This window comes from Stegodyphus dumicola, chromosome 4, assembly GCF_044657685.1.
Source record: "Stegodyphus dumicola isolate Sdum_Otavi_A_Nest chromosome 4, ASM4465768v1".
In the NCBI taxonomy this organism is placed as follows: Eukaryota; Metazoa; Arthropoda; class Arachnida; order Araneae; family Eresidae; genus Stegodyphus; species Stegodyphus dumicola.
In genome coordinates this window covers 82686135-82710008 of record NC_140771.1, presented here as the reverse complement: position 1 = coordinate 82710008, position 23874 = coordinate 82686135, and the positions used below count along the sequence as shown (strand labels likewise).

General features: G+C 33.0%; 1 protein-coding gene across 4 annotated transcripts in view; it reads left to right on the top strand.

The window, feature by feature from the left end:
* Positions 1–23874, top strand: part of LOC118192354 (protein O-mannosyl-transferase TMTC3-like) — a 495624-nt gene that overhangs the window by 277791 nt on the left and 193959 nt on the right. For all 4 annotated transcript variants that reach the window (XM_085815135.1, XM_085815132.1, XM_085815133.1 and 1 more), the window contains one exon: positions 11495–11684. In XM_085815135.1, the coding sequence (XP_085671261.1) occupies positions 11499–11684 (186 nt within the window). In that variant the 5' untranslated portion in view covers positions 11495–11498. The remainder of the gene's footprint in view (positions 1–11494; positions 11685–23874) is intronic.

Here is a 23874-nt window from a genome sequence, read left to right as displayed (position 1 = left end):
AATTGTATCACTTTTAAAGCAAAAAATTCACAATTTACAAACATATAAGAGGAAAGAAACTGAGATCACTGAGCCGGGTAACAAAGTGGATATATATATAAATATATTTATATATGTTTGGTGCGGCCGATTGCAACCAAAATACGAGGTGCACATCTACAGGTAATAGCAGTCCCATATACAAAATTTCAACGTTCTGAGGCTACTCGCCTTTGAGTTATGCGAGATACGTACGTACGTATAGACACCACGAAACATTCTCTTCAGAATTAATTTTAAAGCAGTTTTATAATTTTTTTTTTTTTTTTTGGAGGAAAAGAGTCTTTTATTCTGTCCTTACGTACAGATGTCACGCAAAAACATCGTTAAATTGCATTCGATAGCGGTCAAAATGAATATTTTCGTTGAAATATACTGCCTGAAACTTTTCGCGATTACAATACTTCCTTTTTACTTTGTACAAGGAAGTAAAAACAACACAAAAGCAAGTTCATTTCTTAAAAAAATAGACGTAGAATTTATTTCCTTACATGCAGTTTTGACATTTTTTTCTATGTATAACAAGAGAGGCGGCAAATTTAAGGACTTCCCAAGTCGGCAAAATTTGTAGCTACTCCAAAAATACTTGTTAAAGATATTTAACGATAAAGTTTTTAATATTTTGGGTTATTTTCATTCTGCATTATTCATAAGTTTCAGTTTCATTCAAAAATAATTGGCATCGACAGACGGAGGAAAATTATATTTTGCAAAAATGCAAGTGCTGCTTTTGTGAATACAACTATCAAGAAATTTAATCATGATATAATGATAGTCATTCCATTGTTCTGTTGTTTGTGAAACACATTAAAAATATTAAAGATTGAGCTCGTCTCTAACAAACTCGAGTCTGTCGAATAATTTGAGATAAGAAGCAATTATCTAGCTCGCTTAGATATAAAAAAAAAGTTACCTGCAAGCAATTTAAAAGAATACAAATAACTAGATGTAGTATTATCATTCATAAAATGGTAGCATCAATTCACTAATAAGGCAAACTATAAAAGAAGATATTACGTAATTTTTAAATATGGAAGAAAAACTGGTATTGCTATGAAAAAATTACATTTGAAGGAAAGACTGAAAAATATGCATTAAAAAAGCAGCTGCACAAGTAGGATATTGAATGCCATGAAAAATAAATAATTAAGTAAATCTTGAATGAGAGATGTTATTTTTCCTTTAAGGCTTTCTTGCCATTATTAAAATATCGGAATCGAAATTCAAACTTAAAGGGTTGAAGTGGAAGTAATTTTAAGAGCACTCGATATGAAAGGAATGTCATCTCATTTGCTTCATTATTGCTTTCTGTTTCTGTATATTTCATATCATATGTCAAACTTAAAAGAAAAATCTCATAGGGACACCTTATGTCTTCCTTATACGCCTTTTGAAGTATACACGTTTTTTGCTGCACATCATTAAAACTTATTTCCTCAAATATCTCAACTAACCGATTCCTCAAAGCAAGCTGAGAATGACACAGAAAATACATAATTGAAATTAAATATTCAGGTCAATTTTTATCAGTACTTTAGTATTTTCATGAACTTTTATTTTTTCATAATGAGCATAAAACGTTTCCAAATATAAGTATAGGAACAGAGAGACCTTATTAAAAGGCGGATTTCTTTATTTGCCCAAAGTTATTATTACTCTTTTTCAATTTGTAATTGCCAAAACATGAATATTTTCGTTGTTTAAAACACCTCTGTCATTGGAAGAATATGACTATGACAAACGATTGCTAAAATAAAGGCCGGGTAAGGATCTTAAGCCGGGTAATGGGAGCGCATATAACTTCCGATTGCAATAAAAAAGACATATGCATAAGTAGATGTTAAAGCTATCCCCAATTATGCAAAATTTCAGTGTTCTACAGCTAATCTTTTTTAGGTTACGCGAGATCCATATGTACGTACTTCGTACAGACGTTAGAAACAAATCCATTTTGTAATAAAGAGTCCTTTATTCTTCGCACAGATTTCTTCCTACATATAGACTTTGCCCAAAAATTTAAAAGTAATGGTTTCGGGAACGGTCAAAATGGGAAATTTCGCTGAAATCCGAAATTTTTCACAATTACAGTATTTCCTTTACTTCGTGCAAAGAAGGAATAAAGATGTTATAAAAGAATTATTACCCAAATCTGATTTTATTGTAGTTATCACAATCAATGAGCACGTTGTATGAAGCTTAAAAGCATTCTAAACTCTGAATAAAACATTTAAAAGTATCTGTTGCTAAGATTAATATTATTTCATATGCTTAAAACGGGAAGAAATTATATGCGTTAGATAACTATAATAATTCAAAAATAAGTTTAACGGTTAAAATAAATGCAAATGGCTGTCAAATCTGCTGAAGTCTTACGCACGTGTTATCCTATGTGATAACACACAGGAAGAATTTATCGTTAAAAGTCATAATTTTTCTTACATAGATAATTTTAGTAAAAAGAACGAATAGTAATTTTGGAAAATAAAGAGTATTTATAGTTCTATAACCAAATTTATAAAATTTTAATTGACTCGTAATTCGTAATTTATATTCCTGCTATCGGAGATTTAACATCCAAACAAAAACCAGTTACTTTAATGGTAAAAAGTAATACAACATTAATTTACTAATTTATATTTCCGTTTTTAGAATTTAGTCAATTACGCTGAAACTTTTTAAGGTAAAACGTAGTTCAAAAATAATTTATATTCAAAAATAATTTATAATTTATACTGCTGTTGTTTATTTATCATCCATGCAGAAACCAATCATTTTTAAAGTGAGAAGTGATGGAATATTAATTTATTATAAATTGCTGTAATTGGAGATATATTAACCATACAGAAACCAATTATTTTTAAGATTAATAAGAAATATATATTAGCTCTAATTACAAAATAATATGATAATATACTAATTGCAAAATAATATAGCACAGGGGGATACTTAATAATATAATAATACCAAAAAAATAGGGACATTGCTATGAAATGCATAATTACAGACTACTTACATCAAGCTGGGAGGGGTTTGCTCTTTTAAAAAAATAAATCCAGTTGTTTCAGGAAATGTGATGAATATGAACGGATAAAAAGCCTTTTGAAGTAATTTCATAGTGCAAATTTTGCACATAATTTGTTGTAATATTGTCTATAGCCCTTGGTATAGAATTTCTCTCTAAGTTTGTTAACGAAAATTGAAACTGTTATGGTAAATTCCTTTTAAGGTGAAACTATTAAGGTAAACTGAAAATTGAAACTGTTAAGATAAATTCAAAACAATTTCATTTTCCACGTCATTCTGCAGGTTTTGTTTCGGCTAAAGTAGCTTAAGAACTGACTGACATCTACCATTCGTATGTACTAAGAATGGACACCGTCGACCATTCTTAGTACAGTTATAAGGTATTTCTCCTGCCTTCTTGGCATGCCTTCGTGGTGTGGTTGTTTGCACGCTGGGCACGTATTCCAGAGGTCCGCAGTTCGATTCCAGGAGAAGGCGATTGATCATTTTTCAAGTCTCCAGGTTCAAATTACCTAATGACTCTACACAGTGCATTTTCAATTATGTAGTATGATATGCGTGTGTAGCAGTGTTCACGCACTCACACTCAACGCTTTGTGCGAGCGCATGTAAAAACCAATCGCGCACAAATAAGAGCATGCTTTGTTAGCCCCTGATTTGCGTCGTTAGGTTTAGTTTCAACGTACAGTTCGAAACGTCATACAGTTCATTCTTGAGCGTTCTAATCTTCTCATAAATCTTGTTGAGGAAAATAATGATTTAATAAATTTCTGGAGAAAGCTGATTGTACTGGATGCCATATACGGAGTAGCAAAAGCTACATCGAAAGGAAAACCAGTGACATTAGTTCGACCACGGCGAAAGACTATTCTTAATATGATTAGCCTAGTTGTGAAAATTAGATTAACCTAAATTAGATTAGCCTAATTGTGAAAAATTCGTAGCAATAACTGAAGTTGTTAGCCAATAAATTGTAAATGTAAAATTCTTTGTAAATATCGATCAGAGAGATTTCAAGGAATCGTTCAGTGGCGATTCGACTGAATCGGGTTAGCAGTGCTTGAATCATTATCATTTCAAATCTTAAAGAATAGAAGAGTCAGAAGTGGTAGTGAAATTAACAAAGAAGATACTGACAATTACATTAGTCCCGAGACTTCTGTTGGAACTCTATTGGACACCGTTGACCAAATGGGATTCGAATAAAATGATAAAATAGCACTTTGAATAATACGTATTGAAATTCGACAAATATTTAAAAGTTCTTAAAAACAGTTTAAATTTTCAGATCGTTACTGAGATTTATTTATAAAGTAACTTAAGGATTGACTAACACATATATACAGTTCTTATAGATTCCAGTCTTAGTATAATGCAGTCTAAATTATTTGGTTAATTAAAATTGGAAATGTTTTAAGATATAAACGCATATAATATGTAGGAAATTTCATAATTTGGATTATCCTTTTTTTTTTTTTTTTTTTTTTTTTTTTTTTTTTTTTTTTTTTCCAATTATCCGTGACCTGATTTCACGGCAGCATATAAGCATTGTGTACTGCGCCACGCGCATAGGGAAAAATCCGTGTTTGTAACTGGACATAGTACGTTCCTATGAGATCATTTTCTCTTGGCGTATTGATGTTTAGGAGGGATTCTTACGGTTTTGTTTTCGTTGAATGACGCGCATGAGTGATACGAAAATCGTTTGCTTTCTTTTAACAATAATGCCAGAAGAGAAGAATTACTTGCAGCGTTCTGTAGATGGCTTCCTGTTTTATGGAATAATAAAATTATAAAATCCTTTTAAAGTTGCTGTTATTACCAGACGCAAACTTAAGCGCTTAGATTATATAAATAGCAAGTTCTAGAATTCAGCACAAAAAACAAAACACACTGGATTACCAAACGATTTCGACCCAACTGTAAAGGCAGTGTGTGCTTTTAAGTATATTATTATTGCAATTTTGTTGCGTTCGTTTCCTTTAACATTGCAGAAAATATTTCCTTTGCAAATGCATATGTTATTTCCATGTTAGTATCCATGTCTTTCCCATTTCTAATGTTCTGTTGCCTGAAATGAAAGAAAAAAGTGCATTCAGTATTGTCGCTGAACGTAATACACATGTACAAGGAAAGGAAACTACTTTTCTGAGAAAACACTATTTTTACAGAAAAGTACGAAAGATATTGCACATTAAAAATAGGCAATATTCATAAAGTAATATTATTTAATTTAAACATACGTATCTTTATTTCTCTAATACAAATCCATAGCAGTCTAACTTCAAAAATAAATTTTACTACAAATATAGTGAACTTACTGTGTATTATGTTAACTTAAAACATTTTTGCAATCTGTTAAAATTGACTTGTCTCATATTTTCGGAGATTACATCTGCAGAGAATGGATATATAATGAACATTAAACGTAGAGGAAATGATCTCATCGGAAGCTATACCCAGTCCCGAAAATGTATTTTTCCCTATGCGTATGGTACAATACAGAATGCTTATATTCTTCCCGGCATTAGCCCGGATGTTCAAGAGTACACTGTAATACATCTGAATATTTCTAGAAACTCACTCAGGGAAAAAATAAATATATTACGGCACTTGGTTTATTAAACAATGTCTGTCTCGCATATACACACAAAACTCCCTGGAGAGCCAACTGCTTGGCTACTTTAGTAAATCCAAAATGTATGGTTGCTTAAGATACCCTTGGTATTAATACATAATTTTTCTTCTCCAACGTGTGCTTTTATACTATTCTGCAACTGGAATACAAACAATTCCCTCTGTGAACAGGATATAACAAAAGCAGAAACCTGCTGAGCATTTCTTATGAGGCAGTCTACTCGCTATCAAGATTATGGGGCCCAAGAGCTTCGGAGCATTATTCCACGAGTAACAGTGACGTCATTCTACGAATTCTCTGGTTGAAGGAGAGAAAGACGAATTTATTTTAGATCCTAACTCGAATATATTGCAAGGGAGAAAAATGAGAATTCTGATCATGACTGTAGCTTCACGGATAACTTAAATTATTCTTGATGACAGGATCATAATTTTTTTTTCATAAATCGAATTAACTTGGATTTGTTTTCGACACTTTTTTGACAATTATTTTCGTGATTATGGGACATCATTATTGTGAACACTTTGAATAAAAATGTAACTATTAATTCATTATTTAAGATTAGTGTTTACTGAAAAGAGGAGAAGGTTTTCAAGACATGGAACATAAAGCATTTAAAAAAATATGTAACGTACCCAAAGCATCATGCAACACGAGAGCTGGATTTAGACTTGATAATGCCCTGAACTGTTTGAGAAATGAGGCTCTTTAGTCTGCTATACTATATTTTAATTTTTTGGAAGCTTTCCAAGAAAGTGGGGGCCCAAAGCTATATAGCCTGTATAGCTTATACGTAAATCCTGCACTGTGCAACACCTAATACAAACATAGGTATTTGGTCTCTGATGAAGAGAGCTCCGTTGTTATGGTCTTTCGAAACACATTCAGAATCTCTTATTGAAATAAATACCAAAAAGAATTTGGATTTCTTTAATTATTAACGTTCAAGCCTTCGAAACACATTCAGAATCTCTTATTGAAATAAATACCAAAAAGAATTTGGATTTCTTTAATTATTAACGTTCAAGCCAGTGTGAATATTTTTCATTATCTAATTTATTCTGTAATTTTCTTCCCTTTTTTCAGTTAATCAAATTATTAATTGCGAAAGCACCAAAATTCTAAAAATGTAATTTCTTGATATTCGAGATATATACTTACTTGCGTCCGGGTTCGTAATGAATTGAATACTCACAGAACCAATGATAGCTTGATAAAATGTTTATTTCTCTAAAGAAACACTATACAGTTTTGGAACTTTCACAAAAGTACTCCTACAGTTCTTCGCCATGTGACACAGCATAATCAGTAGTTACCACTTCAAACTAATGAGAACGTCAAACGCAATGCAATGCACAGTTCATTTAAAGAACGAAGCTCTCCCGGAGATCTTACACTACTAAAAACTTAACACTAAACTAAAAATTAATAACTAATGCTCTGTCCAGTCTTAAATAGTTTTTCCCCATCCGCCGTGAAATTTCAAGGTACTATGATAAAATAAAGTTAAAAAAGCTTTTTATACAATAAGCGTTTTTTAAAATGAATATAATAAGTAATGCATTAAAAAGAGAAAAATAATAATCATATTGTTTAATGGGTATACTAGATTAAAATAATTTTATTTGCAGAATTCATCTGAAATTTTATATAAGGAATAATAAAGCATGCGGCGTCCATGATAAATTAAAAAAAAGCTAATGCCATTTGACAATTAATATTTAAATTAAGATATTTCGTTATTTAGCCTCCTCACGCTTTTATTTTTCGCTGTATAAAATTATACATGATTTCTGTAAATATAATTACAGAAATATTTTATTTCTCTTTATATTTTGCTTTTTTTTTTTTTTTTTTTTTTTTTTTTTTTTTTTTTTTTTGTATATAACATGTGTAACCTTCGTATTAATTTTATCGAAAATTTTGGACTTTAAAACTTTTAGTAGCTCAGCAGGATTCACATAAAACCCCTGATTGGACAATGCTAGTCTTCTGCCATCTCATCCTCACTCGCCAGTGAGATTTGAGAGACAATCCGTCTCAATTACTTCTTGTTAGTCCAAAGAGACAATCTGCTTAGAAGAACTATTAATTTCGTTTTGGCATTTTGCGTTGATTCACTATAAGCGTTGTTTCACTTTTCAAATTGTTGCCACCAAATATTATCGCCTTGTATTATATTTAAAGAAATTAAATAATGAAAAATCTTCATAATAAAGAAATTGAATAAGGAAGAATCTGCATAATAAAGAAATTAAATAAGGAAGAATCTGCATAAATGTATGTATATTTCTCGCATTGTGATAAAGCAAGGTATCTAGAGCCATCAAATTTTGAATATTGAACGTTTCCACCCGTATATGGGCATCTGGAAGCCCAAACTTGAAATCAGGAATTTGTTTTATTATCAATTTCATATTTTGCAGAACTTTAGGGAATTTTTGATTAACAAACTCAAGGATTTGAAAGCGAGCAATGGCAATGTTGTACAGAAAAAAAATTTTATCTCCAGCGCGTGAAACTGTGTATCGGAAATTGTAAAGATATACTCATTTTAAAATTATATTGCGATATTGCTTGAACTGAATTTTATGGTTTATATGTGAAGAACATGATATTTAATAAATGAAGGTAACACACAAAACGTTAAAAAAAAAGCCTCTCTCTGGCGTAATGTAAAATCTGAAAGCTTTCAGATATTTTTATTATTATATTTATTATATTTTGTATTTATATTTTATCTTACTGTACACACTTTTGCGGTGGAACAACTTAATGAGCTCTCATTTGTGACGCCCCTCGTGGGATTTCGTGATAAGCTCTTGTAAAAGCGGAATTAATTCCCTCTGTAAACCAGAATATGCAAAAAGCATCAAAGTATCTTAAGAATACGCAACTAAAGTATCAAAGCATCTTAAGAATAATTTTAAAAAATTTGAATGATTCAATTAAATAAAAGGGTATTCAATTCGTGATATAGCTAATTAAAATCATTTTTGACTTATATTGTATATTCTTTCACTTTTCAAATATATATTTTCACTTTAATGCGTTGTTGATTAATGCAATTTAATGCGTTTAATAACTTGAGTCTGCTGCCATTTAAAAAAATTAAGATATTATTCTTTTATACTTAATTTGTCTGTTATTAATTAAACAAATAAACTACTGAAAAGCAATAGATGCAGTTCTTAAAAATATTATTATTTTTTTAAATCTGATAGACTTAAACAAAAATGCATTTAATTCATGGTGTACCTAATTAAAAACATTACATCACATATTTTTTCACTTTTTAAATATTTAGAAGATATTATAACATTCCTAAGTTTGTCATAACGTATTCTCATCTGGGATCCTGTAAAAAAAAGTTTTCGCGCTTCCAGCTGAGCCATCTCAGTCGATAATCTCTACTGTAAACCATATTAAACCTTTAAAAGCTCTTCTGGGCGATCGTTAAAATTTAAATCTTTTGAGAATTTTTAAGGGTATTTCTTTCCATTTTAAGAGGAGTTTCCGGCCGTTGATAAGCGGCATTTTTAGTGAATTTTCAAGTCACCAAAATTAGGGCTGTTATAAAATTTTCGAAAACGTGTTGCTATTTAATAAATTCTGTCAGTAGATAATATTCTAAGCCTATTACCTGACAGTACTCGCTGAGTTCGTGACAAAAGGAAAATCTAAAAATCACAAGGAAAAATTAAAACAAGGATGTAGCCATTCAATCAATGGAATGAGTGATCTCTCATGTGTGCCCAAACGATAAGACGTTTAAGGGAACAAAATAGAAGGCTATCTCCTAGTGAACATCGAACAAATTTCCACCTTCTGTTAACAGAACATTCTTACGTCTATTGATTTTTCCTTCCTGGAAGAAAAATAGAAAGATTTTGCTTAAAAGAAGGTATGGAATAGAAATGACAAAACTTTAGACTTCAAAGAGCTCTCTTCTATCTTTATTTCATTTGTTCTATCTTTCTTTTAAAAAGTACTAGTACAAAAAATAAAAGTAATTGATCGGAAAGACTAAGCAATCATCTGTCAAAAAGAGAAGAAAAAGAAAAGAAAATGATGTAGAATGAAAAATATAAGCATCCATTTTTAAAAGATTCTCCACTGTTCTGTAAAATACAAGTTTTTGTTTTATTTTATTAGATGTTAAGTTAAAAGATGGGATTTATGTTCTTCTGCACATTTGCACTCTGTCATTAAATTGCATCGGTTATTAGATATTTACTATAACATGGTTTACCTCCCAGCAACCTATATATACAGGTTAGTGAGGCAATGTGTTCGGTCCTTGAATAAGCACGAATTAATGTCCTCAACATGCGTTTTTACTATTTTTAGAATGATGTTTGTCTGTTTGTGTATATGTGTATGGCAATTTTTTCCGTTCGCAAGAACTCTTTAAAAAGTGCAAAAAAATTTCCATTTTCTACATTTAAACTTTCTACATTCATATAAAGAGTTGATTAGAGTTTGGCAAAATCAGATAACCGGAAATGTTACTTTGATTGAAGCCTATAAAACATTTTACACTAGCGTAACTTTGAGCGCAAGAAACGCAAATTAATTTGACGGCTGTACGAAAGGAAAGGGAGAGCACTAACTATTTTTACCTACTGCCAGCCTATATACGCAGGTAATAGAGATTGTGTTTTCGGGAAAAAAGTTAGTATTTGATTTGTATTTGACTTGTATTTGATAGCATTTGATTTGTTTTATTTATTGCATTTATTGTTCATGTTGTTTATTATTGTAATGTAATGCTTATTAATGCATTTACACCACAGTTGTAAGTTTGACTTCCTGTCCAGGGATTGTACTGCCCGGGACGTGCAGTCCTTGGGAAGGGGGCAGTGTTACGAATTTGGTATTTAAAAAGCTAATGTTAGTTCAATTATAAATTAAATGGTTTTATTTCTCGCGCAGTGCAGCGCGTGACGAATATTAAAAGAAAGCTAAGCCGGAAAATTAAAAAAATACAAGAGCGCGTGCGTTAAATAAATAAATATCTCTTTTTGATTTCGAGAAAGTGCTGGAAAATTCTAGCGCGTGATTTTAAAATCTTATAAAAGGAGGAAAACATCTCAGTTTGTAGTAGTTGCTTAGTTTGTTGTTGTTTAGAAAACTGCCGTTGTTGATTATAGCGAATTCGCGGATTAGCGTTCTTTAGCTGTTTTGAATTACGTTCTATTGTACATTTGAGTAGTTAAAAGATAACTACTGTGAGATATTGTGATACTGCATGATAATTTGAGAAAATTTAAGCATTTCTGTTGTGATAATAATATATTTTTGTTCATTTTTCATCGGACTTGTGCATTCATTTCATAACGAACCCGTACGCACGCAACAATATTGTATATATGGATATTCGAAATCGGAGATATATTTTATACTTTACCGGTCTTTCATTTAGAATTCTATATAATGCCTAAGAAATATATGAAAATGTTAATCATTTTGTTCATTGCCGGTAACATATATATTATATTCGTTATATACAAAACAATTATACTTTGCAAGAAGATTTATGTATCGTTTAAGTGGCCGTCGAGTCAGATTTCGTACCAATAGTTATGTTTGGTTGTAAGTAGCATACTGTTAACAGAAAAATACCTAAATGTGAAAATGGTGTATGGAAACATTTTGTTTTTAATTAATTCGAATATCACTTACCAATGATACCCAAGAATATGATAAATCTTTGTACACTTGTACATATAAAATTTTCTTTCAGGCCAGTGTTAAATATTTACTTGGTTGATGAAAAATTTTATTTTTCAGTGACATGGAGGTTGAAAAGCTTTACCCTCTTGTATTGGTGACGCTTGTTGCGCTGTGCTACAGCAACTCCTTGCACTGCGGGTTAGTATTCGATGACTTGGCCGCCGTCAGAGACAACAGAGACATCAGATCGCATACTCCAATTCTCAATTTATTTCAGAATGACTTTTGGGGAACACCTATCAGAAAGGTAACTTAAATCAATTTCATTAGTTTCTGTATTTTATTGCAAAATTAACTGCTAATTTTTTTATTTCAGTAACACAAACATTTTGTTAATAAATTAAGGGCGAAAATATCTAATAGAAATCTCTAAAAAGAATCTAGTGTCAAACCTCTTGTATATCTTATAGAAACATGGCCCTTTTCCTTAAACTGAAGTATTAGCATCACCAACAACTTTACCAACTTCACTTTACCAATTATCTTGGCGCAATGTAGTGATATTTTGCAGACGAAAACATAAAAGTTACTTGCTAATGGTTGGTGCAAGCTAATGGTTTCGCGAATTTTCTGCAGATATTATCAACATATTTTTACGAATTTTGTATTTAGTTAGATAATTTTAGCAGATTATAATTAAAATTGTTGTATTTCCTCGTGCAATGCAGCGCGAGAAAATTTAAGAGAAAGTTATGCCGGAAAAAAAAGTACAGGAGTAAGTGCATTTAACATTGAGAAAATTGATATCTCGGTAATTTGTATTAAAATTGAATGAGTGTAATTGATCACTATATTATCTGTAACCGTAATTCCATCCTCTTATTACTTTCCAGAAATCTTGAGAAGCAGAAAGTATTAGAAGTTTCTCGCGGATCGGTTGAAAGTTATAATAGCCAGAGAAACAGCATCTCAACTCAGTAGCTTAGCTACTGCTATTGCGATTTCTTTAGCTCTGCGTGAACTGAGATATCTGAATTGGCTTTCTCTTTAGATAACTCTTTGCATTGCATAGTATTTTAACGTTTTAGTAGTTTAAAGTATAGCTACTTATTATTCCGCTTGGTATTGTGAACACTTGTACGAATATCTCTGAGGAAATTCAAGTGTTCTGATATATGTTTTTTAATTAGAATACATTTTTATTAACCTATTTTCGGACTTGTACATTCAATCTATTATGAACCCGTACGCATGCAACAATATGAAAAGAAAATACTCTTTAACAATTTAAAACAAAAATGTTAATTCTTAAATAATACGGTATACATAAAAAATGTAACATTTACGTTCTTCTTTAACTCTTTCTGTAAATTTTTCGCGCTATTCTTCTAAAGCGATCTGCTTCAAAGTTATAAAACTGAAGAAACTGCAAACAAGCACAATCGGCTATTTACCAAACATACCTGCTCGTTAGTATGTTTAGAGATTTTTGTGACAAAACTCTGTATTCCTGCAAAAATGTTACGACAGTTTCTTCCATTGCTGGCAGATTCCACAAGCATATATTTTAAAATTGAGAATAAGAAAAAAAAATATCACGTTTTGTTTGTAAAAAAAAGTTGGAACTTGGAATACAACAAAAAATAAAACTCATAAGAAATAGTTATATTGCTTGATTGAAGAATTTTGAGCATACGGTGCTCCAACTATTTCTAATTGTAGGAGTTTAGAACATCTTGAACGAAATTTTTCGGGGCATGCATTCAGTTGAAAACTTTTCTCAAGAACGACGTATCTAAGAAAGCAGGTGAGATCCGAAAATTATTTCTTCTTTTTAAAATATTTTTTTCCTGTAGTGGCGAATGGTTAAATGTTTTTGTATTGAAACTGTTGCCCTAATTGTTTGGAATGTCAAAAAGAAAAATGGAAGAGTTATTTCTTAGTGAATCATATAGCAGTGAAGAAGAACCTATTACGAAACTGCCAAAATGAGGAACAGCCGAGACCTTTCAAAAAGAGAAATATAAATAGAATTACAACATCAGATTCTGATTTGGAAACTGATAAATGCAGTGATAATGAATGTGGTGTAGATGCAAGTGATCATATTATACAAGAAATGGCTGCGGAGGAAGAAAGAAAAACTGTTACCGAAAAAAGTACCATTCAGTTTAGTGAATGGAATGAATTTAGTTGTCGGCAGCAATCGTTTTCTTTTCTTTCTTTTATCACTCAGAAAGTTTTTTCAAATACCTACTAACTTAACCTCGCAAGTATTCAAATAAGCATCACCCGAATACGGAATACGTGGAATAATTTTTGCCTTACCCCAATGCGGGTGATGCGGCAATCAACTTTACAAAATATATATATTCTAGATATTTGTGCAAGCGATTCGATAAAACATTTATACAGAGTTTCTAAACGTCCACCCTAAAGAATCTTATGTAATGTGTATAGAATTAATTAATACAATTTTACTGAAAATACAGGTTCAGTTTACAGAAAGTTAGACAATAATTCCTTAAAATTCTAAACAGCTCCTTACTTTAATGTTCTATAACAGATGGTAAAGAAGCTTTCGAGAGTTAAAAGCATTGTAAAATTTACAACATTTTCTTTTGGGGTTAAAAACACTGACTTGAACTTTCGTTTCCAAATAGTATGTTTTAACCTAAATTTTAAAATGATCTATAATATGGTGAGGGCAATAAAACTTTCGGAATCGACATTTTTCTTAATATAAATATTAATTTTGTTTTGATTAAACAAAAAATTAATCTATTTTAAATAATACTTAAGTTTTACTAATTAAAAAACTATTTGTCTTATCAAAGTTATATATGCAATAATTAAAATAATTTATTTCAGGAATTAATTTTTTAATTAACAGCATAAATTTAATCTTTTATTTAATTTTAAGATTTAAATTGATTTTAGGCCTTTAAATTTAGAGACCTTTAAGCTAGAAGAAAAAGAGCAAAATTGCCCTTAAAAATAATTAAACACTTATGAATAAAACGTTTATTTTTTGCTGTTCTGTATCCAATATAGTACATCAAAAACTAAACATTTGTATTGAACAAAGTTTGAAAATTTTGCAGATTTCTATCAAATACCATTCTATAAAGGGTTTACAAAATATTTACAGGTGGCCGTCGATTTTTCGCACAATCGGATATTTCGCACATTTTTAAAAATTCGGTTATTTAAAAACTTTTATCGATATTGCAAAAACTTTGATTTTAAATTGAAGCCAATGTTAATTTATCAAGCAGAAAATCCTTGAACCTTGAAAAGGAGAGAAAAATAAAGAATTTTCTTCCAGTCGTTTGGAAATAAAATAAAAGGCCTAGGTTACTGCATAAATATTTAAAAATTGGTTCACTTTTCATTTCTTGTCGGCAGTTAAGCAATATTGTAAAGTTAAAAATTTACAGTTTAGAGCATTATTAATCTTCCTAAAATCTCTGCAGAATTTATACGAGGAAGCCAATGCTATATTTATCTTCTTGATACAACCTGCCTTTCAGAGTTCGTATATCAAACAGTGATAGCTGCGTTTAAAAGACAATATATAGCGCCAGTAATGAAATAGACCATGAAGACAACTGGTATGAATAGTGGTTCTACGCTCAGAGATTTTTGGAAGAAATATTGAGCACAATACTATATTGAGCACAATAAAAAGTACTGGAGTTTCGCGGACTTAAATAAAAGAGTCAACAGTGAAAGGTTCATGAAATAATTATGCCCACAAATGATATGGGATTTTATGAATTCTGAAGAAACTTCGAGAACTATCGCAGAAAATAAATAGCAAAATGAATGAATTCAATTTCAACATCAACAACGAAGGTGTTAACGAGTTGATGGAATTTCACTCAGTACCTTTGACAAATAAATACTTAACTGTGGACCAAGAGTTAAATGAAATATGCGATAAAAATAAGGAAGAAAAAGCTGATAAAAATTGTCAATACTTTAAGACTCAGAAATAAGAATGAAGCCTTAAATGCACGTCGACAAGTTTTTATTATTATGGAAGAATGTGATTGCAATGAAGAAAGTGTATCTTGCTGAGAATGACACAGCATACTGTAGAGATCAAGAAAACAAAAATAAAAAGAGTGGTTTTTAACTAACTCTTGATAAGTTTGTAAATAAAACACCTGAAAACGCTTAAACACGCCTCGTTAACTTACTTAAATGTATAGGTAAATAAATATTTTTAAATGAAATTTAAAATTTAAATTTTTTTACATCTTTTTACTTTCGTACATTTAACATTTGCACACATTTTCAGGAACTAATTATGTTCAAAACTCGAGGGCCGCCTATATATCAGTTTACAAAGCATCATTTCTATAGAGTTTCTTTATAAAATTTCTATAGAATTTCGTAAAGAAGCTTTTCTATAAAGGACTGCGTATAAATTCCTAAAGGAATATCTATAGAGTTCTAGCAGCCTGTGTAAAACCATTTCGTATGGGGTTGTAGAGACATTAGGTAAATTGGAAGCAGGAGTCATAAAAAATTAGCAACGCCTTCGCCGGGATTCGAACCGCGGACCTCTGGAATACGCGCTCAGCATGCAGACCACCATACCACGAAGGTATGCCGAGAAGGTGAAAAATACCTTATAGGTTAGCATAGCGTACTAGCGTAACAAGCTAGGAAGTCGTCAAACTCTGCCAAACTGTGCAATGAAAAAACTGCAAACTGTGAAAATGCAAATATCGACTTAAGAAAGCATCTTCGTTATTTTTTTAAATATTACAAGCTATGATGCTAAGCAGCAATATTAGGCTTAAACCGAAATTTAAAATACGATATACCCTCAATTATCCGAGTTAATGCTAATGAAAAGGCTCACAGAAAATTTGAAAGCACAAATAATCCAAACTATTAATTTTCATGCATATTGTGGGTGCTCATTTCTTAAAAAAAGTAAATTTTACATTTTTTTTTTTTTTTTTTTTTTTTTTGAGAACGTTTAAATATTTGACGAATTTCAATGCGTATTTTTCGAATGGCTATTTTACCGTTGTATTCAAATCCCCTTAGCTCGAGAAAGTCCAATTGAGTTCAAAAGAAGTCGCTGCTGTCTCGAGGCTAATGTAATTGTCAATAGTTTCTTCGCTTGTGTTTTCGGCATCACTCACTGCCTCTTCTGTTCTTTTGACATTTGAAACAATATTCCGGCTTTCAGTGCTTGAGTGATGACTCAAGCATTGAAAGCCCGGCTCAGTCGTATTGCCATTGAAATATTCCTCGATATTTTCACGATCGAAATTTTCGAAGAATTTCACATTTTCAATTTTTTGGCATGCAACTTCAGTTATTACCTCGACTTCTTTAAAATTAGATAAATCTCCGATTTACATATTAGGAGTAAAATTTCTCCGAGATAAAAAAAAGTGTTATTGGTTTTACTTTCAACCAGGCTTTTGTTACTCCGTATGTGGCATTCAATACAATCAACGGTTTCCAGAACTTTATTAAATCGTCACTTTCCTCAGCAAGAGTAATGAGAAGAGTGGAACAGTAAAGGTCTCTAACCTTTTCTTTTATGTTTAGTAATTATCATGAAGTTTTTGATATTCCATATTCTTCGGCGTACCTTGTCGATTCACCATGTTCAAACCTTTCGAATGATTCCTATTTTTTTTTAAATATTAAAACAACTTTTATGTGCTCAATATTGAAGCGTTCTTTACCTATTTCAGCTCTAAAACTTTAAATTAACAGTCTAAAGCATAAAAAGAAAATATGCACGAAAATACATATGGAAAAGAATTCACAGAGATCGATCGAAACCGTACCTTCAACTATGCACATGGTTATCGTTGCAACTAAACCTAAAGACGTAATCCAACGGTTTTTGGAGCGTGCTCCAGTTTACGATTATTTACTCTTTACACAGTTTCGCACATAACGCTGAATGTGCGTGCATGGGCATCACCACTGACGGATAATCTGCAGCTGGATAATCGAGAGAGTATTTGTGGAATTTGCTTGCAACGGAAGAATGTGAATTCAAATTTCTGCAGGGATAAATATTTTGCAGCAGAATCACAAATGTTGAAATTCACGTTTGATAGCGCTATAATTCGGGAAAAAAAAACTTTTTTGGAAATGCACTTCAAAAAATTTTAATGAACATCGGGATTCGAAGCCTAATTGTTTAATATTAACAATTAGGATTATAACAATTAGGAACAATTATAACAATTAGGATTAGGATATAACAATTAGGATTATAACAATTATAACAATTAGGATTCGAAGCCTAATTGTTGTAATAACTCTATAAGAGAAAAAAGTTTGAATTATCTATATTTTTAAATACATGTATACTTTTAGTAACATTTGCTAAAAGATTGATTTCAAAGAGGCGTGAGTAAGGTGGTCGCCAGAACATTCTAATTTATACAAGTCGTCTCCACTGGAAAAATGTCTGAGAATGACTTTTCATCAAAATTTGTACATTCAAATTTGGCTATAACTATGAGGATTCTGTTACTTAGAGAAAAAGATTTGTACCCGAAATATGTTTGCTTTATGTTGTAAGGATCTTAAGTTTTACTAACGTTTATTTTATTTTAAATCTTTACTATCACTTCTTATTTTCTACTTCCGGCCAGAATTATAAGCGTTAAAGTATTTATGCAAAGTTTGTCTGGCGAACGCCAAGTATTTAAGTTGTGTCTTTTTGCCAAGCGAGAGAGAGGAAGCAGTTAGTCGAAGCAGGCCGCTTACCTTAGAAGTTTTACTCAGTTGCTGGTTGCCGTCCAGGCCAGAGGTTTTAATCCTCTTGATAATTTTTAAACGTATTGTAGTGTTCACAGTTCTTTGTACTACATACGGTTTCCTGTTAAGATAAGACCAATCTTCCACGTTTATTATTTTAAAATTAAATTAGAGTTTAGTTTTATTTTTATACTTTTACGTTTTGACCCCAAGTAGCGGGTCTGTGTATTTCCGAAGTACGGAAGTTATTGTAAATAGAGAAAAATAAAGGGTATACCCTTCTTGTGTATCCTGTCTACTTCCCACAGTTTTGAACATAGTTTTAGTAAGCTCTCTGTTCCGAGTCAGGTCCTTGCATGTTCCCGAAGAAGGTTAGACGGAACATTGAACCTGATAGTGGCGCCCAACGAAGAAGAATAACCATGGCCGAGTTTCAAGAAGAACCTGTGCTGCCTGCAGAAACGGCTCAGAATCCAGAGATGCCAGCTGCCGCCCTGGAAGGATTTGGTTACATCGTCCAGACCATGCGTGCTTCGATGAAACCAGAAGCAACATTAAATGGAAACTCACCGGTAACCAGTTTTTTGGAAAAATTGGATGACCACTTCATGCTCTACCCCGTGCACGAATTTCAAAAAGTACCTTAGCTACCAGCGCTTTGAGGGGCCAAGCGCTTAACTGGTTCAAGTGTATAGGCAGAAGTCTCTTGGGTCAAGCAGGAAGTCCCACCTATACTTACGAGAATTTCAAGACTGCCCTACTAAAAGCCTTTCCTGTTGTAAGGGATCGTGCGAAATTAGAAACGGAACTTTTTAGTATATATCAACAAAGAATCGAAAACCTCTCAAGCTTTATTTTAAGAAAAATTCACGTCTTCAAACTCTTGTATGGAGTGCAAGACTTTATTGAATTAAGAAATCCGACTACACTGGAAAAGGTATTTGAGCTAGCAATCCAGTTTGAAAGTAGAAGAACGGCGGACATTGAAAGAAGACGCCAATATCAACAGCGAAACCAATTTAGTGCGCCAAGACTACAGCAAACTCAAGCACACGGCTATTGAAGCAAAGCGAATCAGTGGGCAAGGAAACCCGAGCATTCAAAAACTGCCGGCGAACGTCGACAGTTCAATAGCAATCCAGGAAAAAAGTCTCAAGGCCAGTGGAAAAAGAAGGAAAGCACGGAAAGGAAAAATAATTTAAACTAAAACGGATTTCTGCTGACGAGAGGGTGCGGAAATCCGAAGGCCACGAAAACCCCTCTTCCTTCAAGTTAAATACAGTAATGTTGAAAAATATGACTCTTCCGAAGATTGAAGTGTTGGTGAATAATATCCCAGCCACCGCACTCCTGGATACAGGCGCGCAGTGTTCCTGTGTGGCAGAAGATTTTTTTAGGAAGTATTTTCGGAAATACCGCATATATAATTCGGATAATACGACAGTGTTAGCGGCGCAAGGAGAACTATGTAAGTGTATAGGTAAAGTACCGCTATATGTCCGTATCAAGGACGAACAAGTAAAGTTGATGTTTTTTATAGTAAAGAATCTGCAAGCACATATAATTTTAGGAATAGATTTTCTTTCAGACGCACAAGCAACGCTGGATTTTAATGAAGCGTCCCTTAAGCTGACGATGAAACCAGTTCGTGCAGAAAAGGCTGAACCGCCGATGTTAAATCTTGACCACCTGCCTAATGACGAGCAAGGAAGAATCCGACAAGTGGTAAGTGAATTTGCTTCGGTATTTAGTGATATTCCAGGATTTACTCAGGTTACTAACCATAGTATTGACACCGGAGTTTCAATGCCAGTTCGCGACAAAGCATACCGGTATGATAAGAATAAGGAAAAAATTATAGAATGGCATATCACCGATATGCTACGTAAAAAGATCATAACGCCCATCTCAAGTAGTTATGCTAGCCCGGTGGTTTTATGTAAGAAAAATAATGACTATCCTTTGACACATCCAAAAAGGTGGAGATTCGCAATTGATTACCGTAAATTAAACTCCATAACTAAATATCCGGTATATCCGTTACCTATAATTGAAGAAATTCTAAGGAACATAACATCCACCAAATATATGACGACTTTAGACTTAACGACTGGTCATTTTCAAATAGGGGTTAGGCCTGAGGACGTGCCTAAGACTGCTTTTATAACCAAGTCTGGCACTTATGCATTTTTGCGTATGCCGTTTGGCCTTTCAGGGGCCCCGGCAACATTTCAGCGATATGTGGACATTGTGTTAAGGCCTGTTCTTGGAAAGTCCACATTTATCTATTTAGACGATATCATTATTACTAGTGATAATCTCGACCAACACGTACAGGATTTAAGACAGGTGTTTTCTTTATTAAATGAGGCCGGTCTAAAAGTTAATGTCGAAAAGTGCAAATTTGGAGCCCTGAATTAAAATATTTAGGTTACAAGATATCTCAGAAAGGAATAGAGACAGACGAATCAAAAATAATCGCTGTACAAAAGTATCCGACTCCAAACACGGCGAAGAAGCTCTCTTCTTTTCTAGGACATTATTCATATTATAGGTCCTTTATAAAAAATTTTTAAGCTATTGCTGAACCATTGTTAAAATTAAAAAGGAAAAAGGCAAGATTCTCGTGGACGGCCGAACGCAATAGTGCTTTCGAAAAATTAAAACAAGCATTAACGCAAGCCCCTGTGTTGAAATTTCCTGAAAAGGATGAGAATTTAGAAATTTCAGCGGATGCTTCGGATTATGCGGTAGGAGCGGTACTTTCGCAAAATCAGCAGCCCGTGGCATTTTTTAGCCGAACTTTAAATCAAACACAAAGAAACTATTCCGCGACCGAGAGAGAGGCAACTTGCAGTTCTGTTAGCAGTGCAAAAGTTCCGAGTCTATTTTGGAAAGGCGCCAATAACAGTGTACTCTGATCATGCGGCGGTAACTAGATTGTACTCAGGGAAAAACGTATCCCCAAGGTTAATAAAATGGGCACTCAAGCTACAAGAATATAATCTGGTAATCAAGCATACCCCCGGAAAGGAAAATATCGTAGCAGATGCCCTATCAAGAATTAAAATAGATGAACAAGGTAATACTGTAAAGGTGTCAATGCTCACAGCATGTACAATAAATTCCCGGGAAACTGTAATAACCGAACTGGGTAAGGATCCTGAGTTTGGAAGCATTTATGAGTATTTAAAGGATTCTGAAAATTTTAGCCACCAAGATATTGCGGCGATAAGAAATAGGACGACCCATTACGAACTAATAGATGCTCTATTATTCTATACAAAAACTACGAATTCCAACAACGAATTTCGACCTGTTATCCCAGCTAGTCTTAGATTAAATATCCTGCAGGAGCTCCATGACAGCCCTTTAGCTTCTCATGCTGGTATTCGAAAAACTATCCAACGCGTACGCGAGGCAGTCTAGTTTCCTGAACTGCAAAAGTTAACAAGGGCGTATGTCCAGTCCTGCCCAACATGTCAAGCAGTTAATTATATTAATTTCTGCCCGGCCGAGTTTCTAAATAGTATTAAATCCGAATTTCCAAATGAAATAATTGGCATCGATTTATTGGGCCCTTTCCCAAAAAGTCAGTTAAATAAAAGTCGCTATCTCCTTGTTATGGTTAATCATTTTAGTAAATGGACCGAAATTGTTCCCTTAAAACGAGCCTTCGCGAAATTAGTTACTGATTCTATTTTAAATAAATATATTTTAAAATACGGGGGGCCCCTAAAAGTTATATCGGATAATGGTCCTCAATTTGTAAGTAATGTATTTGAAGACATGTGCCAAAAACTGGGCATACGTCATTTAAAAATGGTCCCGTATCGGCCGCAATCAAATATAGCGGAACGGGTCAATAGAAATATAGTGAAAATTATCCGTAGTTATGTTAAAAATTTTCATAAAAGCTGGGATAACTATGTCAATGAATTTGCTTTCGCCCTTAGGACCGCAAGACATGATACAACGGGCAAAACTCCTGCTGAGTTATTTCTAGGCAGAAAGATTATAACGCCGTTAGATAAATTATTTTATGTGCAACAAAGAGCCCCAGAATTTAAAATGGGTGATATAGAAAAACTACTTAAGGAAGCAAAGAAGAATACTGAAGTAGCACAGAGAAAACAGAAACTATCTTACGACTTGAAACGACGGGGAGTAACTTATAAAGTAGGGGATGAAATTTTAAAAATTAAGCATTCACTTTCTTCAGCACCATAAAATAAAACTGCCAAATTTTATCCACGATTTGAAGGACCTTATATTATAGAAAAAATAACTCACGCTGTAGTAGTGTTAAAAGCGAGAAATGGTGAAACCTGCTCCTCAAACATTGATCAAATGAAACCGTACTATGATCGTAATAAAATGCAAATATTTTCAGATCTTTTGCAGGATCCGGCACGGCAGACACCGCAGGCACAAGCTCCAAAGGTAGAAAAACGACAAGTACAAGGGCAAGCCATTAAGAGGCAGGAGCAAGTGAAAAGAAAGTTTCCCCGCGGAAAAATTGAAGGTAGCAAAAAAAAGAAGCCGTTCCACCGTCCAGAAAAGAGAGTTCGCGAACACCCCCAGAATGAAGAAGGGAGAAGGATGACGTATGCAAAGAGAACCAGGAGAAATGACGGCAACTATAACCCGGCTCTAAAACGGAAGATCTACTCATCCGACAGGACTCTCCGCAGCAAATGTCGCCGAACTGCGGAAGGGCCATCAGCGGCGGAGGAAACGTTACAAGGAAAATTTGAACTGCCAGCAACCAGGTCCAAGCAGGAACACGAAAGAAGTTTCCCGGTTCCGCCAAGACCAGCTGCCATCAAACGACCAAGACCACAGGCAGAAGCGAAAAAGAATGTATTCAAGGGTGACCGAACTGGAGAAAAAAGGAAGCATCTAGAGGAACGCACTGAAGGGCGAGCCCGTACAAGAAGGAGGATAAATCAAACAACTATCTGCACTACCTTTAAGGACTGGACCCAGAAAAGAATGTCCGAATATCACAAAGATAAGTAAAATTTTATGTTACTTTGCAAACTTAAGTTAATCTTTCATTCTTACTGCAAGTGGCAGATTTCAAGAAGTTTTACCTCATGCGAGGTCTACCTTTATCGCCAAAAGGGCGAGAAATCAGTTGTTACCGATTTTGATATTATGTTTTTCAATTACTCGCGCGTAAAACTAAAGTTGATGTATAATAGCGTTGTGTAAAGACTTAAATATTGTAAAAGGTTATTGTATAAATTTTATTTAAAACATTCTAGCAAGAAAGAAGTTTAGTCTGAAAGACTTTTTGAAATGTAGTATTTCAATGTAGAAAGAATTGGCACTTGCTTTGAAAAGAATAGAAGTTAACAATGTACTACTAATGTATGTTTTTAAATGTGTAAAATTAACGGCATGTTAATATGTTCTTATATACAATGTGAACTGTTATTTTAAATGTTAAGAAATACCGTGATATGGTAAAAGTGAAAGTAATGTTAAATTTTTTTTTATTCGTGTGACTGTAAAAAGACTAAATCATGGTGAATATGTGTTAAAGGTTGAATGATGTAGTTAGGCTCTCTGACGCTACACGTCAGAGTTAGCCACTTTCAGAATAGTACCTCAGGGTTTAGAGTTGAAATTAGGGTGTGTTACGAGGTCTTGGTATGTTGAATTTTAACACGTTAGTGTTTGGATTGTAGGAGGAAGTGTTGAACACGTAGACAGAAACACATTCGTGTTTGGTGTTC